Source organism: Lolium rigidum, chromosome 3 (genome assembly GCF_022539505.1).
Source record: "Lolium rigidum isolate FL_2022 chromosome 3, APGP_CSIRO_Lrig_0.1, whole genome shotgun sequence".
In the NCBI taxonomy this organism is placed as follows: domain Eukaryota; kingdom Viridiplantae; phylum Streptophyta; class Magnoliopsida; order Poales; family Poaceae; genus Lolium; species Lolium rigidum.
In genome coordinates this window covers 368,448,566-368,467,563 of record NC_061510.1, presented here as the reverse complement: position 1 = coordinate 368,467,563, position 18,998 = coordinate 368,448,566, and the positions used below count along the sequence as shown (strand labels likewise).

At 50.2% G+C, this 18,998-nt stretch overlaps 2 protein-coding genes across 2 annotated transcripts; both read right to left on the bottom strand.

The window, feature by feature from the left end:
• Positions 1–402: 402 nt before the first annotated feature.
• Positions 403–2,242, bottom strand: LOC124700498. The gene has a single exon (XM_047232622.1). It carries the CDS (start codon positions 2,192–2,194, stop codon positions 587–589), a length of 1,608 nt encoding a protein of 535 aa, XP_047088578.1. The 5' UTR covers positions 2,195–2,242; the 3' UTR covers positions 403–586.
• A 6,835-nt stretch (positions 2,243–9,077) lies between these two features.
• LOC124700497 lies at positions 9,078–12,154 on the bottom strand (the record flags this gene model as incomplete). The annotated part of the gene is given in 8 exon segments (XM_047232621.1): positions 9,078–9,417; positions 10,052–10,144; positions 10,229–10,342; positions 10,428–10,520; positions 10,658–10,733; positions 11,583–11,708; positions 11,955–12,011; positions 12,118–12,154. Coding segments are annotated over 7 exon segments (557 nt in total), but the record flags the coding sequence as incomplete, so codon positions are not given.
• Between the last annotated feature and the right edge of the window lie 6,844 nt (positions 12,155–18,998).

Sequence of the window (18,998 nt, the reverse complement as noted above, 5' to 3'; positions counted from 1 at the left end):
CAGGGTCAGCTTACCTGAGCTTAGCATGTGATGCATGATCCTCCATCATGATTACTCAACCATCAACCCTCCCCATGTGTTCCCCAATTCCAGTCACAGGCAGGCAGCACATGCAGATTAAGTGGACAATTAGCAGCAAGTAAGAAAGTTGCTGAGGGTGTAAAAGGGTGAATGGTCGAGTGGTTAGATGGATCTGCATCAACTAATCGAGGAGCAAATCTACAGCTTTGGATTTACTGTTGCAGCTATTGCCTCCCCTCGAGTGGACACACACATCATCATCTTGTTCAACACTGTTTGTAGGGTTGCTGTCTGTCATGAACTCATGATCTTGGAGCTTCATCAGAGACATGCATGCAGGCATGTCGCTCTCATTTCATCTCAACCACAAGAAAAAAACAGTTTATACAACTATATGAGAATATTTCATTTCTATGTTCTATTACATGCAGGAAGAGCTAGTTAATCACTCACATCAAGATCCCATTTGGCCCCAATTACCACAAAAATCTATAGCTAGGGGCCGAGAAAACAAGAAACAATTAAACACACGGATTTCGACGCCGTCGGTTTGTGATCAGGCGGTTTACGCGCACGAGCTTACTGTTCCATTGCCACTCCCGTCGACGGCGTAGCCTCCAACATGGCAATTGCGGCCGGTGTCCTCGGTGGCGCCGGTGCCGTCGAGGAGCTGGCGGTGGACGGCAAAGAGCGCGCGGCAGCTCATCTCCTTCTCGAACCGCCACACGTAGTTGAGCCCGACGAGCAGCTCTACTACGGCGGCCTCCACCTTGTCGCGGTCGGCGAACTGCAGCGTCTGCAGCAAGAACGTGTTGCCGCCCCCGCCCCGAGGTGGCAACCGGGATATGTCCGTCGTCGTCGTGGTCGTCTTCCTCTGCTCGAAGCTGCGCTCCGCCTGCCACCGCACTGTGGCGTGCGCCATGGGGGCCAGCCACTCCAGGATGCCGCCCAGCGCGGCGCGCCACTCGCTGGCGAGACCCGCGTCCGCCTCGGCTACAGCCCCGCGCAGCCGCGCCCGGAGCTGCGCGCGCACGCTCGCCGTGAGCATGCCGTAGAGCTCGTCCCGCTCGTCTGGGCCCACCATCCGCCGCGGCGATCGCGCCATCCGCTCGATCGAGATCACCAGCCCGGCGTACCGCGGCGCCAGGGCCGCCGCGCCCAGTGTCCCAGCCGGCGGCACCAGCGTCGCCGAGCTGTACTCGAAGAAGCCGCGCCGCCATTTGCTCGCGCTCTGGACCTGGACGGTGGCGACGACGTCGAACGGCGGCAACGTCTCCATCGACATGGACTTGCGCGACGGCGTCGGCGGTGCGTCCAGGGACGGGTGGACCGCGGACGAGAGGGTGAGGCTCCGGTGGAGCGGCGCGTGCCGCTGGTCCCGGCCGCCGTCGCCTAAGACGAGCTTTATGCGCGCAAGGACGGTGAAAGCCGTGCGCGCCAGCGACGAGACGACGACGTCGAAGGTGCATCCCCACAGAGACGTCTGCTTGAGGTGCTTCACGTCCTGCTTCTTGGAGAATATCAGCTGCTGCTGCTCCGCCGCCACCGAGATCTTGCTCGCCGACAAGCTGCGCCGATGCCCTCCCCCCCCACCGCCTCCACCAACGTCGCACCGGAGGAACTTCCGGAGGCCGTGCTCGGCCTCCACCAGCTCCTCCATGGCCCTCCGGAGCGCGGTGGTGCCGGCCACCTGCTTGTCCATCTTGCGCGCCCGCACGTCCATCTCCTTCCACGTCGCCGCGGCCCACCGGTGCCGGTCACGACCAACCTCGGCGAACTCCAGGAACGCGTCCCTGAAGTCGCGGAGGCATGGGTCTGTGCAGCGTGCCGCGAGCGCGCCAACGGCGTCACCGGCGGCACGGAGCGCGTCTACTAGCTCGGCGCGCGCGAGGCCGAGGAGGAAGGCGTCGTCGTCCGAGACTACCTTCCGGACGCCGTCGAGGTAGAATGTCTCGTGGCGGAGGCGCGCCACTGCGGCGTCCCCCACGGCGCGCCACAGGTGGAGCAGCTTCGACAGCAGGTTTGCCACCTCGAAGGCCAGGATGCCGACGTTGCCCTTCCTGCTGTTGGCGCCCGCCAGCGGCGGCGCCCCCGACGCCGAGGAAGACGGCGACGACTTAGTGGAGGAGGACATGGCCGATCGGACCTTGGTGAGCCATGACTCGCGCGCCATGGGCGTCGAGATTGATCTGGCGTGGAAGCAAGTGGGCGAGCTAAGCTATGCTACGCACCACCAAGAAGAAAGCAAGAACCAACCACTTGCCTTCGTATATATAGGAGGCGAATGATATGCAAGGAATGGAAAGTGTTCAAGGTCAAATGCTTCAAGAGTTTCCTAGTACAACACCACTGGACAAGTAGAAAAAAAAAGTGTCTCTATTTTGAAATGGGTACACGATGATCAAAGTTTTGATCAAAATAAACACGGGTTGAAATTTGATTTGGAATGTTGCATGGAAAGATCTGGAGTGCAAGAATGTGGATGTGTGAAAGGTTGGATAAATATGAACTCCAAATGTGGATATGAAGTTATGAACGCACTAACTTTTTATTTGAGCTAATTACACCCGCGGTACACCATCTTGTATGTAATGTGATAGTTTGGTCCAACAACTTGCAAACCGTGAGACCGCCGTCCAGGAACTTTCGAAATGCGTGATGGTTTGGTCCTGGCGAATCAAAAGGCGACGCGTGGATGGCCAGGTGGTTTTTGTCGCGCGTGGATGGTTTTGCACTTACCCCCCTGGGAAATTGTTGCACCGTGTTTTCGTCCATCCCCTGTTACTTCTCTATTTCGTCCCCAACCCTAGGTCGTAGACGGCGACGGCGGCGGCGATTTGCACGGCCACAACGACGTAGTGCTGGGTGGCGTAGTGGCGGAGGCTGGGCGAGGGAGCGCTTGGAGGCGGAGCGGGGGAGTTGTCTGCAAGGTCACCGGAGGCGATGGCGCCGATAGGGGGCGTGTCGGCCGTCGATGCCGACGGTGGCGGTGGCAGAAGCACGTGGGCGGAGGAGGAGTGGAAGGAGACCTCCGTCGTGTACTACCAGGCATCGCCGAGGAGGACGCTGGCGAGCACAAGGACGCTGGTAATTGCTCTCTGTTCGCCGTGAATCATCTGCATTGCTCTGTCTTGGGCAATTCCCTTGCAAATTGTCTCACTTGTTGTCTAAAAATCTAGAGCAATTTGTTGTTTTGTAGGATAAAATAGAAGATATAAACCAGGTGCAGCATAGAAGGTTGAATGTGAGGGAAATTGAGGAAGAAAATATGCTCCTTTTAATGAGATTGAATGAATTAGAGGATGAAGTAAGGAAGAGGAAGGCAGGGAAGAAAGCTATGCAAATAGAACATAGGGAGGAGCTTAGAAGTAGAGATAGGAGAGAGTTCTTGTTTCTCATAATTGTAGCTAGTTGTGTAGCCTTGTATGTTCTTTCTGCTTTGATGAAGGGCTTTCATTGAGTCAACTTGTACTGTTTATATGATGAAATAAATCTCCTTGAGGTTGGCTGCTTACTCAAATTGTGTTCATTCAATTACAGTACTGTCTACCAAATCAACTTGTCATGCATTGTTCAGTACATAAATGAAGCAATGTCATATGCATTGTTCAGTAAATAACCAGAAAACAAGTTCATCTCATGCATTGTTCAGTACATAAATGAAGCAATGTCATGTGCTGCTAGTTGTCAGCTGTGGATGGTGCATTTTGACTCAAAGGCATCTCATGTGCATTGTCATCTGCACTGATTTCTTCATTCAAGTCTGGAAATGCATTGATGTCAATCCTGTCATCACCAAAACACATGTAGTACACACTCGCCGTGGCCTCGTTGCATAGCCTCTTCTTGATCTTCCTCTGGCAACTTGCTGTGCAGTTCCACTTGTGCTTGCTTCAGCTGATCTTTTTCTGGTAGCACATGTAGATCTCCCCCTTCCTCTTCCTCTTTGTTCATCAGTTGATGTTCCCCTTCCCCTTGTTGCTCTTCCTGTGTCAGCACTTCTCCCCCTTCCTCTTCCTCTTTCTTGCTGAGTTGATGCACCCCTTCCCCTTGTTGCAGTTGCTGCTCTTCCTCTTCTTGTTGCTGTAGTTAAATTGTGCCTTCCTACAGGGATGCTTTCTCTAGCTTCTACCACAAAATCACTCTCTAGTAGTGGTTGTTGCACTCTAGAAGGTGGTACATTGTTTGCTGCCTGCATTTTCCATTTTACGGTTAATTAACTGTCATGAATTATTCACTGGAGAAAGTTGCAGACAATTAATTTGTATACCTCTTGGCCCATCATATACACCATGTTGTCCAGTGTATTGGAAGGGTCTAGTCGTGGGTCAAGTGCTTGGGGGAATATGCTCTGCAGAGATTAAGACAAAATGGTAAGAGCTTGGCAAAGGCAACCTAGGAACCATAAAAAGCATGCAAGGCCAACCTGCTGAATGACTATGCAATGACAACCAAGTGAATGACCATGCAATGACACAAGGGTGATTTTAAATTGAAGTGAATCTCCTGCCAATGTTACTGTTAACTTGTGAATTTGGTTGTTTTCTACCTACCTAGTTTGCATATAAATAGCACCTGCTGCTGTGTTGTTAGCAATACAAGCAATGGATACCACAGAAGACATAGTGTACCATAGGAGAAGGTCGATTGGTAGCAGTACAAAACCTAATGACATAGTCTACCATAGGAGAAGTGCTAGGGAGTGGGAGTTGGCAGATGCTAGGACTAGAAGTGCTAGGGAGCAGGAAGCTGTTGTTGCTTTGGAGTAGCTTGGTGAGTGTGTGGTCAGAACACAAGTCATGGCTTTGCCAACTCCAAGATTTCCAGGTCAAATTAGAAGGGCTTGTCGACCTGAACAGCCAGAAATGTCTGAGCTGCCAAGAAGAGTGCATGGCATGCATCCTAGGGAGGCAAGGAACCAGAACACAGGATTTTCTCTAGCTACCAATATATAGCTGTTGAAAACTTCAGAGTGGTTATTCAGTAGCATGTCACACTTGCAAAAATCTGAGAAAAATGCCTTGATCCAAGTGTTTGGTTGAAGTTCTTCTACCCACTCATATGCTTCCTCACTATCCACTTTGAGCTTGTCCATATTTGCTTGCCATTTTGCAATGTTGGTTGATCTAGCAATTGCCCACATGTCATTCTTAAGTGTCTCTCCTCTATGGCCTGCCTTCTGGAAATTTTGAATCATATGCCTAACACAGAATCTATGCTCAGCATCGTGGAAAACCTTCGAATCGCATTAATCAATCCCTTCTGCCTATCACTCATTATAGTCCAGCAAGATGTGTTACTAATGTTCAAGTCATCCCTCATGGTTGTCAGAAACCACTCCCATGCACTTGTGCATTCTACCTCAACCATGCCCATAGCAATGGGGAAAATGCAGTCATTTGGGTCAATGCCAACTGCAGTTAACAGTACTCCCTTGTACCTTGTCTTAATGTGGCAACCATCAATGCAAATTAGTGGCCTGCATCCACTGAGAAAACCTCTTTTGCAGCCATCATAAGACCAATACATTGTTGCCAAATGTTCCTTGACAATGCCGCTTTAGATCTTTGACAGAATTAGTTGATAGAAAGAATGTGCTTCCTGGATTAGCTCTCTTTAGCTCTTGGCCATAATCCCTTAGTACACTGAATTGTGCTTCCTCATTGCCATGGATTTCCAGCATAGCTTCTTTTCTTGCTCTTCCAAACTTCCATCTGTCAGGGCACATGTTGAACTCTCTTTGCACCTTAGCAGCAAATGTTTGCAGATCCATTTTTTGGTTGTCCCTGAATTCATCAATGAACTTCTTGCATAGAAACCTAGCAGTAAGTGCCCTCATTTCATAGACTCTCTCACACCTGTGCTCATCCTCATAAGATGTTACCACAAAACCACCCGATCTCTGAAAATCAGTGCCAACCTTGAGAAACCATGCATGGACACCCTTCATCACAAACTGCATGAACTCTTGCTCTGTTATTTTTTATTTTCCTTATCTTCACTTTGTTCCTGATGCTGTATGCATTGACTGCTTGTCTAACCTCCTCTATGTCTGCAAACTTCATCCCTATTTTAAATACAGGAGAATCCATGTCAACCTCTGGATTGAATTCCTTGAACTTTAGCTGCAGCTGCTGCCTTTCATCATCTACCAAATGCAAGTCTCTATCATCTAGTGCATCTTCATTTTCAGTTTGTACAAACACAGCTCTCTCATTGTTGTCATGCACACTATTGTCTACATTATCAATGAACAGATCATCATCTCCTTCCTCTGCATCATAGTCACTGTCATATATCTCAAAGTCACTTCCACTGTCAGAGTCATCATCCAAATCAGCCAGAGTTTCTTGCTCAACTGTCTCAACAGCTACAAGTGATGCTTCAGATAGAGCAGGTCTTGCACCAGATGAAGCTGGTCTAGCAACTGATGGAGTTGGACTAGCAACTGCTGGAGCTGGTCTTGTGATTGCTGCTCTTGCAACATTTTGCCTCACAATCTCAGCTCTAATAGTTCCAAGAAAATTTGTGTGATCCACAAATATCACCAGAGTGTTATCAGTAGCAGCTGCATTCCTCATCTCATTCATGTCTGCATCACTGACAATTGGTAGCAAACCATCTTTCAGATTTTTTCCAGGAGACAACCAATACACATGTACTTTATGATCCCTCAAACAGCCAAGCATTCCCAAAATTTCATCAAGTACTAAGTTGGACCAACTAGGAGCACTGAGATAATCAAACAAACTGTATCATCAACATACTGCAACCTTTCTCCCAATCCACAGAAAAATCCATTGTGGCATACTTCTAAAGAGAAGTACCCTGAACCAGTTACATTATGCACCACTGAAAATCAAACAATGATAAATTAATGCTATCTCATGCACACACAAAGATTGGCAAACAAATACAGTTAGACAGAGCATGCAACACTTGCAGTCAGAAAATTCAGAGTTAAGGAATCTACAAACGAACAGAATTTTGAAACTTTTTGATTCTACTCCATGCACAGGGGTTAAACTAAGCTAAACAACACACAATATGCAGCAATGGTGCTTTTGATTCTCATATTGAACGAAAACAATGCCATGTTCTTCCGCAAAAACTCGGCTACAAATGGCCAATGCAACCCACGGATTTGACTCCTATCAGGTGCTCTTGAACAAGTCGACGATGGTGCTTCTACGGGGCCCATGACGCAACAAGTCGACGATGGATTTGACGGACCTCCGAATCCATGGCGTCGACGGGCGCTACGGTACACGCGGAGAATACAAGGCAGGAGGGACTCGGGGAATAGCATACCGTAGGGAGGTGGATCCTCGTTCCACATCCGCTCGCGCAGCTCCGGCGGCATGACGGCGGCGCGACAGTTCCTCACGGCGGCGCGGAGACGACATGAGCGAAGCGCCGAGACGACAGGAGGGAAGAAGAAGGAAGTGCCTAAATCAGCGCAGGGGAGGGGGCATCGGCGATGGTTCAGCCGACCGAGGGGGGTAAGTGCAAAACCATCCACGCGCGACAAAAACCACCTGGCCATCCACGCGTCGCCTTTTGATTCGCCAGGACCAAACCTTCACGCATTTCCAAAGATCGTGGACGGCGGTCTCACGGTTTGCAAGTTGTTGGACCAAACTATCACATTAGCTACAAGATGGTGTACTTCGGGTGTAATTAGCTCTTTTTATTTTTATTTACAAAGGCCATCATTGCTAGCTTTCGAATGTTTGGTATATATGTTAATTAACCATATTTCTACGCTAATAAGTTTGTAAACATATGATTGAAACTTGCTTTGGAATGTTTGGTATGTCGTAGTAGGATCTAGATCGAGTGCGAAATCGGATGTGTCATTTGTGAAAGGTCAGTGAGCACATCGATTAGTGATGCGTTGTACATTAGTGGGGACATGGGTGTGTCAAGTGTCAGTCTCTGTTTGTGAGGAAAATGACACGCCCTATGTGTCATGTAGATCATTCCAAGAAATCATGTGTGCTCAAATTCACGAAATCACAAAAAAAATGTGGTTGGATCTTTGACCGTGCACATATCCAGAGAATCAAAATCCCAACCACGGACCGTTTAAAAGCAAATTTCCATTCACAACTTTAGGAAAACAAATTTCCGATCACGTTTGTTTCCGTATTGAAGTTTATTTCGGGTTTTCCCATGGCGTATTTGCGCGGATTTTAATTTGGACATTAGGTGGTGGATTAGATTCTGGTGCATGAGTGAGCTGACCACATGGTAGACAAGTGAAGGTGGCGGAGTGGTGCTGCATCCATATCCATCCCCATCCATCTGCATCATCTTTTTTATTTCAATATAAATCTGCATCATCTTTTCATTTGACCTCACCCAAAACCACATGGACATGGCCACCCACGGCTTTCTAGCTAACCTTGCTAGATAGCTCCTCCTGCTTAGCTGCTACAAATTGTGTGGAAGACGCATATCTGACCACTGCTCAGGTGAAAAGCTAGCTTGTGTGCGTGTGAGAGAGTCCACTTACTAGACCAGGCCTTGAAATTGTTGAAAGTCACCATCACACTCAGATTAATGTTCAAAACTGTGTGAAGTGTCTGAGATGTGAGGTGTATGGTTTGAAGTTACATACATGTAGAATAGTCAGTTTAGAATACTAATCAAGGTCTGTGCTTCAGATCTGTGAAAAGGTACTACAGCTATTGTTAGGAAAGTTTTTAGTAGCGCTAGGAGAGGCAATCATGCAGATAACAACCTAGCTGTATATAGATTGAGTTGAGGTGAGCTACTTAAGCTACTGCATCTGCTTCTGCACCCACCGTTCCATATCATGTCATTCGGTCCACGCTATGCAAAAGAAGCTACTGTATAACTTTTGCAGTTTGTCAACCAAGCATGTGCCATGGCCCAAAAGAAGAAGAAAAGAAGAGACTACTTTTAGTGATCACTCTAGCTCCTCTCAAGTTACAATTTTCATCCTTACCTCCAATTTAAGCACCCCAGATGTAGTATATATATTTATATATATATATCTAGTTGGCAGCTGCACTGGTTCGACACGTGGATAATGAAAAACATAGTGAGTTCATTTTTTTTTGTCGCAGGAGCCTGATCGACCACTGAATTAAAGCTAGCTACTAACAGTTTTTTTGAGAGTAAAGCTAGCTACTAACTATCGCACAAATGCACAGGTCAATTAAGCAGTACACTAGGCAGTAAAAAAATGCAGTAGTGGTACACTAGACTTTGTTGGGTTTGACTCCCCAATGGCACCCATGGTTCCTTTTGACTCTATTCCATTGTTGAGTAGTGAGTGCGCCTAGCTGGTCCTTATGGCTTGGGCTGGGAAAAGCAGTCATGGGTCATGATACTGATGCTGATATATAGCCACCTTCCTCCGGCGCACTGCAAATATTTATATGCAAATCAAAATGCTTGCGTTTGCATCACATATGTACACTAACAAATTTGGTATTTTCATCATGATGCCATGCTTGGTGATGCAATGCAATGACTAGTTAGTTACTTGAGACACTTGGCTCTTAAGTGGCCATGACTATAGTCTACAGTCTAGGAGTCTAGGTGCTTAGTGCTGTGCTCAAGATGTACACCAAAGCCAATGCGGCAGCGCTGACCAAAGATAATCCAGAGGTGTTTGAAAACAAGGAAATTAGAGTAGACTTCATAGAGTGATATGGAGCAATTGACATCTCCAACCCCCACTTTGCGTGGCCAGCACCCAAAGTCGACGCCTTTAGATGAATGGGCGTCTCCAAATTCAATGGAGGAGCTTCCAATTTATTCATGAATGCATCAGAAAAACGCATTGTCATATGTTGCTGCTGATTCGTTGGAACGATGCGCGGGTGCACTCAAGTATGGACTACTGTTTTACTGGTTAGGATGAGCTCTACAAAGCATCCTCGCACACACAGCTCTCTTGCTTCCACGATATTGATGATGTAATGTGAAAACAATTTACCGATTTTCCAGTAGAAACATTCTGTAGGGTGATATATTATGAGGAGCAGTGCTATACCAGTTGATCAATTTATAGGCGTTCTAGTTCATATCATATTCAGAAGCTGCTTTCTGAAGCCCAGCCCTTCTTTTCCAGTTCCAATCTCAGTGCCTGCCACAGAACAAGAATGGCACGTCATACCATGAGGTTATACAGCAAGATCAAATGACAGAAATGCTAGGTGTGTGTGCTTACCTTTACTCTCTTCTTGTTGATATCGAAGTCTTTGAATCCTGACCGAGATGCCGATCGGTATTCAACAATTGATTTCTTGCCAGGAGGGAACCAGAACTCAACATCGTCTACAAACTGCACGGAGCATTGAACAACCATAGTGAATTACAGCGCTATCTACACATCGTAAAATTAGCTTACCAGGCTAACAAGGTCCTACCCCGAATATAGGGCTCTCGTATTCAACTCGAACATAGTCATCTCCTTTCTCTACTATATTTGGAGTGAACTTGTCCGGCTTTGTCTTCGTTACCTGCCGACAGGCATTGGAATTCAAAACTCCCAACTAAATGCAACATGTTGATATAAACTACTTCAATTTAAGCCCCCAGTTGCTCATTGCAGAAACAAGACCATGGTCTTTCTTTGCGATGGCATGTTCATACTTACAACTTCGATGAGCTCTTTCATGGCCTCGTCTTTACTTATGGGTTTACCCCTGGGGCCATCCTTGGGGTTGTAATTCCTAGAACAAAGCCATGTTTAAGTACTCCACACGACAGATGAATAATTGATTTTTTTTTTACATGATTCAGACATATAAAAGATCTCTTGAAGATGACTAAAGGAATATCCAATACAGCTTCCTTCAAATGAAAAAAAATTGCAACCCAGGCAGTCAGCACTGCTCTAGGTGCTGTTCTTAAATTTCGAGTGACAGACACATTCTTGGTGTAGTACTCTCTCTAACGAGGTCAAATCTAGTTTTGCAAAAGTAGGAGTACTTAAATTAAATTGTATTACGCATGCAGAAGTACTTGTCAAATTTGGGATAGTGCATATCCGAGTTTAGCATTTTGGTTCATCAAGAACTCTCGCATGAATAAAACCGAACCGGACATTCCATAATGCACACACCATACAAAGGAGGAAAGCAGGCAGGCCTGCTGCCGAACCGAAAGTTCAAGAAGCGCTTGCTTACCGACGCGTCCTTGGCGTAGTACTCTAATGTGGTCAAATTTTATAAAAGCAGGAGCACTTGAATTTAATTGTACCATAAAATGCTTGCAGATAACAGTTATTAGTATTTCTCAAATTTAGAAAAACACATATCGGAACTTAGCATTTTGGGTTATCAAGAACTTCAATAATGCGCACGCCATACAAAGGAGGAAGTAGGCCGGCTTGCTGCCGAACCGAAAGTTCAAGACGCCCTTACTTACGGTTTTGAGGCGCCTTACCAATCTGTCCACTTATTCAACAATGGTATATGAACGCAGGGGTACACACATTGAAACATACAAGCAAGGTGCAACACTGATATCACGCATGCACTAGGAAGAGAACAGTGCGTAAGGAGTAAATAGATGGTTACCATGGGGGCGCGTAGTGAGTCGTATCGCTCATCTTCTCAGATGTTGACACGCAGCTGTTGGTGGCAGGGCAGAGCGCAAGGGAGGGGGGACTCTTCTGCACGCCGAGATAGCTCGGCTTGGTGCCACTGGAGACGAACAGAAAGAAATGCACTTGTCAGATAAGAACAGGAAAAATTCAGTTATCCTCCAATTTCAGGCTAAATTCAGTTTTTCCAACAGAATAGTAGAGTAGGCTGTAGTGAGACTACATTTCAGTGTCAGTAAGTGGTGTGATAGGTTTCTCAACAGAGTTGCGCTGCTGCTTAGTACTGCTAGCATTTTCTTCTGAAGTTGAGTGCCAAATGAACAGAGAAGCCAAGCCGGCGTAGTACCTGAAGCTGAAGAGGGCGGCGAGGGTGGCGAGCTCGCTGCTTCTGAGAACGAGGTCTCTTCCTCCCGGGAACATACATACAAACGGCAACCATCATCAGATGCGTATGCAGTAAGAGAGAGATGGAGAGATGAGGCTGAGACGGATTGGATTGGATTGGATACCTCCGTCCGACTCTTGTGTTGCTCTTTGGGATTGATGTATTTCCCGGAGCGGGGGTCGGCGGGAGGCAGCAGCAGATGATCGGAGACGAGTTCATCCTTGCGTTCTGCGGCAAGAGTGTTCGCTCCGGCCACCGTGCTGTGCTGGGAGATGAGGCAGGAGGAACCGCAGGTTCTGTTTTTTCTTTATCTGAGCGGAAATTTTGTGTTGGCTATTTGGCCTGGGCCATGTGTAACTGAATTCGGCCTAACCCAGCACAGGTCAGGCCGGTGTTCTAAATTACGAGAGGAAGCCCAGGCTCTGGATGTTGGGCCGAATCATTCTATTAATGCACCAATTATATTTTTTTTAGATAATAGGCAAGGATTTGCCCGACTTTAAATTAATAAAGCCAACAAGGTAGCAAGGTTTAGGTACATACTGCTGGGCATCACAGCTTCGCCAACGCACACATGAATAACAAAGAGTTTGTGACCAAGACAAGGAGACGAACACAGGTAAAACACAACCAGGAGAAGGACTTCATGCATGCCGCGACCGTCCCGGGCACCCCACCATGGCACGGGCTACTCCTTCAAGACGTCGCTGGCCCGAGAGACGCGTACAGCCCCCTTAGCTCGCACACCATCCAGTTTAGGCCCTCCTTTTCTCTTGACTTGCATTTTAGGCTCCACAACTGCAAAAAAATGATGATTTTGTAAACGATGTCAGCTCGGGTTAGCAATAGTTTTCTTCTCAATAGCAAGTTTATTTCGCACATTCCACAACGCCCAAGACCGGGCAAGGAAAAGGAACCACAACAGCTTTCCGGGGTAGCCCGAGAAGCTAGACAAGATATCATGGAACCGAGCAAAGTTAGTGGGGCGCCAATTGCACCCAAGCAGACTGGCGCGTGACCGACCACGCAAAGATCGCCAACGAGCAAGAGAAGAAAATATGGCTAACGTCCTCCGGCGCACCACACAGGGCACACCGACCGTTTGACGGACCATGGCGAGTAAGGATCTGCAGCGCCGAGGGCAGCTTATCTAGGGCTAACTCGCCATGAGAAAATCTTGATTTTTAACGGAACCGAGGCTTCCCACAGGTCTTTGAAATGAGCCACCGTCGTACCCGTCGACAAGCATGGCATACATGGATCTTACCGAGAAAGCTCCGTTTTGTTCCGGATGCCAAGAGATCTTGTCTTGCCCCGTGGTGAGATTCACCGCAGCCCAAACTTCTTTGGAGTTCTTCCCATCGCCGCACACCCTCCGGATCAAGAGACCGGCGAAAACGGACTTGCGGGACGTCTTGAAATAGCGCATCGAGCAACCGAGATATCTTGATTGTCACGAGATGGCAAATAATAACGGGAAGGACTCCGAGAGGGGGCCCCTTCCCCACCACCAGTCCTTCCGAAGTTAGTTCTATTGCCGTTCGCACCTTGTGCTTGGCTCCAACCTTAAAGAGGTTCTTGATTCTCGTGCGGGCTTTTCCGGAAGGGGAGCCTCCCGACCCGATCCCGCAAACAAGTCGGAGGCGTCCACATACTTAGCACGGATGATGCGCGCCCGCATCGTGTCCTCTTCCCGGTACAGCCTCCAAATCCACTTCAACATCGGTGCCACATTCATCTTTTTAGTGTTGAGTAAACCTAGTCCTCCATACTCCTTGGGTCTACGTGACGGCTGGCCGGTTTACCGGGTGATATTTCCTTTTCGGTTCCGCTCCTTCCCAAAAGAACTTAGAGCGATGAGAATCAAACCTCGCATGAATCCCATCATGAAGGAGGAACAGGCCCATTGCAAACATCGGGAGATTGTCAAGACACGCATTAGAAAGGATAAGTCGTCCCCCTGACGACATCAGCCTTCCTACCCAAGGTTCGATTTTTGAGGCGAGCTTCCGCACCAGAAAGAGCCACTCGCTCAAGGGTTAATTTTCTCGTCGGAGATAGGAAGGCCCGGATAAATGAAGGGGAAGGAGCCCAGCTTGCGCTCAGCTTTGTTCGCAATTGCAGTCCTCTCTTCAAACCGCCGGCCCGAAGCACAAACACCTCGCTTTTGTGATAGTTGATCTTGAGCCCCGACATATCCTCAAAGCACATCAGCAGAAACTTAAGGTTCGCAATATCCTCATCCGACCCTTGAATGAGGATAAGCGTGTCGTCTCGCGTACCGAAGGTGGGAGACTCCCCGGCAACGAGTGCGGAACCAACCCGTGAATGTGTCCAGCTTTGGAAGCCGCCGAAAGAATACCGGACAGTGGCCTCACCAATGAAGTTGAAGAGCAGCGGTGAAAGGGGGTCTCCCGGCGAACCCCTCTCTTATTTCCGAAAAACGGCCCCACTACACCGTTAATAGAAATAGCCGTTTGTCCCCGCGAGACAAGTTGCAAGATCCTATGGATGTATCCTTCGTCAAAACCCTTGCATCGAAGAACTTCCCCCAAGAAGTCCCGATTCACCCCGTCGTATGCTTTTTCAAAGTCCAACTTGAGGAGTACCCCATTATGTTTTCTCTGTTTCGCATCATGAATGATTTCTAGCAGCGTTAACGGACCGTCAAGGATATTTCTTCCCTTGACAAAGGCAGTTTGGTTGGGAGAAAGGATCCTATGCGCAATCGGATCCAACCTAGAAGCGAAAGCCTTGGAAACGATCTTAAAGATCACATTGATCAAAGCAATAGGTCTCGTACCGAGTGATTTGATCTCGCACCGGGCACTTTCGGAATCGGCGAGAGAATACCAAAGTTTAGTCTAGAGATGTCAATGCGCCCCAAGACAAAGTCATTGAGAATGTGCAGAATACCCAGCTTGACCTCGCGGCCGTAACCTCTTGAAGAAGACAACCGGGAAACCGTCCGGGCCCGGGGCGGTATCGGCCTTCATGTCCTTAAAAATGGCTTCGAGCTCGGCTTCAGAGAATGTGATCGCCGATTTATATTCTCCTCCTCCGAGACCCGACTATACCTATCCCGGGTATGAGGTGCCAACCCGCACATCCTTTCGACGAGACGCGCCAAGCGAGGTTTCGGTAGAAATCGTAAACATGTTGTTGTATGAGCTTCGGGTCCGTGATCGTCCCGCTGTCCGTGACTAACAAAGAGATATTGCATTTTCTTCTTCTGCCATTGGCAACAGCGTGGAAATAGGCTGTGTTTGCATCTCCTTGCAGAGCCCACCTGACTCTGCCGCGCTGCCTCCAATGTTCCTCTTCCATCTTATAAATATGCAGCAGTTGCTCCTCGAGATGGTATCTAGATGCCCAGGCGTCTTCGTCCAAACCAGAGGAGTCCGCCAGCACATCCAGCTGCGCAATCTGAGTGAGGAGCGCCATCTTTGTAGCCTTGGTGTCCCGACCAAGGTTCTGATTCCATCCCCGCAAATATTGACGGAGGCCCGCCGACATGAACGACCACCAGTCGATGATGTCTCGGCCGCCTACCTTGGACAGCAGCCTCGGACCAAGTAAGGCTGGACAAGTGGGACAAAATCGGGACGCTCAAGCCAGCTCGGTCTCGAAGAAGAATCTATTAGAACGAGCAGGGAAGCCCTCCCCAGTGTCAAACACAAGAGGCGTGTGATCGGAGCCCAGGCAAGTCTCAGCCGCAAGAGAGCAAAGGGGAAAAATAGCTTCAAAGGATGCAGAGACAAAGACCCGGTCCAGAGCAGAGCGGACAGGGTTAATCTGACGGTTCGACCAGGTGAAGCGCGCCCCCGTGCGCGGAATTTCTCTTAAGGCCCAAGAAGCAATGCTATCGTTGAAAAGATCAGTAAGGGTCCAGTTGATATTGTCGTTATTCTTATCTTCCGCCGCTCTGATAAGGTTGAAGTCCCCACCCATGAGGATCGGCAGATCGCAGTTGGCAATCTTGGCCGTAATCTCGGCCAGGAACCCTCTGGAAAGAGCATGGTCCGCGTGGCCGTAGATACCAATAACTTCCAGCTTTTTCTTGGTGGCTCGATGCAGAATAGATAGGCTAAGGAAGAATTGGCCCTTGTCCATTCTCCCCACTTCAAACATACTATCCCTGACTCCCAACAGCATGCCTCCCGAGTGGCCATTCGCTGGGAGCCAAGACCAGAAAAATTTCTCTCCCACCTCAAGGCTGGCGAGTTCAGCGTCCGTGAAGTCTTGTTTAATAGTTTCCTGAAGAAGGACCAGATCAATACGGTGGAGTCTGAGGTAATCTTTGAGCAGGGTTCGCCTCCCTCTGCGGCCGAACCCCCTGATATTCCAGAAGAGGGCCCTCATTGGGAAACCATGCTAAGCGCCCGTGCTCGGCGGGTTAACGGCCGGTGCCCAACCGGGGTCGGTCTACGCGCGATCTTTCGCTTCTTGGCTGCAGTCTTCTTTGTTTTGCCAAGGCCCGAGCCTGGTTCCCCCTCGGAACCAGCTTCTGGACAAGTACTTTCCTCCCTTTGGTCAGTACTTGTCCGCACAGCTTCTTCCTTGTCTTTAGCCTTTTCCTCTTCAATCTTTCGCCTAGCTGAGAGCAGTTCGGCCTGAGCGCGCTCGCGAGCTTGGAGAAGAGTCACCGCTTGGGCAGGTGAACCCTCCGAGGATTTAAACAGGATGCAGCTATCTCTAGCCACCTTAACCAGGTGTTGGACCGACACATCTTGGAAAGCGACAAAGGAAGAGGGAGGGTTGGAATTACCTGGGGCAGGCGTGGCGGAGGACGGTGCAGCGGAGTCGTCGATGGAGCTCGTGGACATGGAGTTCTTCTCAGCAGTGGCGCGGATGGCACGCTCCAGGACCGGGCCATCAGAGGTCCCTTTAGCTCGCATGCTCTTGCGTTGTGCTTCCACTGGCGGGGCCTTGGAGCGTGGCGCGCGAGCAACGGCAGCCCCCAGGGCTGGGATTGGGGCATCCATCAGCAACAACTGGCCCGAGGGGGGGGGGGCGCCCTTAGAGATGGCGGGAGCCTGGTGCAGTTCCAGCGCAGGCGGAGGTGCAGGTGACACCGCCTTGGCTTCATCTTCCGCCGCTTCCAGCATCAGTCTTCTAGATGGGCGATCATGGTTGCTCTTGCTCCTGCGCTCATTGTTCCTCCTAAATTCCTGATCTGACGAGGCAGAGGGAGGGGTGACCCAACCCACCTCCGCTCTTTCCTCCTCGGACAACCTCAGGGCTTTTCCAGGGGTCGGCGAGATCCTCTCTCCCGACGACAGATCCTCAGGTAGGTCCAGTTGGAGGGGCAGATCACTGTCTGAGGCTTCCGGAGGCTGGTGCGTGGAGGTCGTGTGAACCGAGGCCTTGATGATTTGCGCCACGAGCGGAAAGATGTTGCCTGTGGGGGTGAGGTTAGAGCCATACTGGCTGCGAGCAGAGGCCGGGATGGTGAGGAGCGCCGCGTCGTCCATAGGAGGAGAAAAAGGCGCAGCGTTGAGCGGCACCGATTTCCGCGGGCCACGACCTCCCTTGTCTGGCGCAGAGGCGGTGGCGCGTTTCTCTTTCAGGTGTTTGCCCCGTCGCCCGTCCCAACGGTCATCGTCGGTTTCTTCGCAGTCGTCTTCACGTTCCTCGTTGTCATCGCCAGGAGGGAAGCTAGGGGGAGCCCTTGGAGGGGAGTCTTCAGCGGCAGCGGTCTCTCGGATGATCTTGATACGGTACCCTTGGAGGTTGACGAAGAGCGTGATGAAATCTGGGAGCACCTCTCCCTTGCGACATCCAAATGACATCCTGACCGGCGTCTCAACAGGGGAGAGGGAGTCCTCATCCACAGACATTGGGCGGCCCACCTCCCGCGTAGACAACAGCAGGCGTTCAGCAAGACGCAGCGGAGGCGGCACCCCCACTAGCTTGACCCAAATCTCTTCAAGTGTCTCAGAGGCAAGCGGGTCCCCCGACGGGACAGTAACCAGCGCTTTGATCTTGCTTGACGGCAGGGTTAGCCCGCCACCACGGATCGCAATGCGGAGGCTTTCCTTGGAAGGGAAAACGACGGCAAAGTCCGAGGCCGAGATCTGCCGCACCTGCCAATTCCAGTTTTCGTCCACGAGGTCCTTGAATTCTTCTTCCACTTCTTCTTCTGAAAGTCGCCCTCCACTCAGGATGACCGTAGCAGAGTTGGAGGCAGGGCGCTGCAGCTCTTCTTCTGGGACTTCAATGCAGAGGAAGCCCTGGCGCCCTCCGCCGAAACCCGCCCAATAGGGAGCCAGAACCTTGGCGAAGGCGGCACACATGGCAGAAAGGTGGCCAACTTTCTTGCAGTTGACGCAGAAGGGGTCGTCGGTGCAATCGGCCTGGATATGCCCCTGCTTCCCACAGTTATAGCAAGTGATGTGCGCCACATCGGGGTTTGTGACAGCGGCTTCCCCTGGGCCGGTGCCATCCCCCAGGGATTGAGCGGATGAAGGACCTTGGTGTGTGCGTTGTCGGCGAAGATTCCTCCGGGCCGCGTTCTTCCCTGAATCACGGCCCCGAGGAGGGGGAGGAGGGAGCCGGGTGTCCTGCCGTGGGCCTTCCCCCTCGGGACGCCACGACGAGGAGCCCGCCCGGTCGAGGTCGCGGTCACGGTGGCGCTGTTGTCGACGTTGTTCCTCTTGCTCACGATCCAGCTTCTGCCGTAGATCTTGCTCGCGGTTGCGGGAGTAGCCCCCGTGGTAGTCATCATACGAGCGCTTGCCGAAAGAGCGGTCACGGTCCATGGGTTCGAGGTGGGGGACGAGCTCGCCTGAGCAGGGGTCACGGTGGGTGGCGAGGCGCTTGGCGGCGGAGCGGTTGCGGTTGACGTCTTGAGAGGTGGCGGGGAAGGCGAGAGTGAGATCTAGGGTTTCTGGTGGGAGCCAGAACCACTTAAGACCAGGCGGCGGAGGGGTAAGATCGTCCGCAGTGCAAACCCTAGCAACGCTGGACCGCCCGATCACAGATGTAGTGACGTGGAGGCAATCC

Bases quoted from the DNA above. Each gene is read 5' to 3' on its own strand.
- LOC124700498 (XM_047232622.1), bottom strand. From the start codon at position 2,194: ATGGCGCGCGAGTCATGGCTCACCAAGGTCCGATCGGCCATGTCCTCC.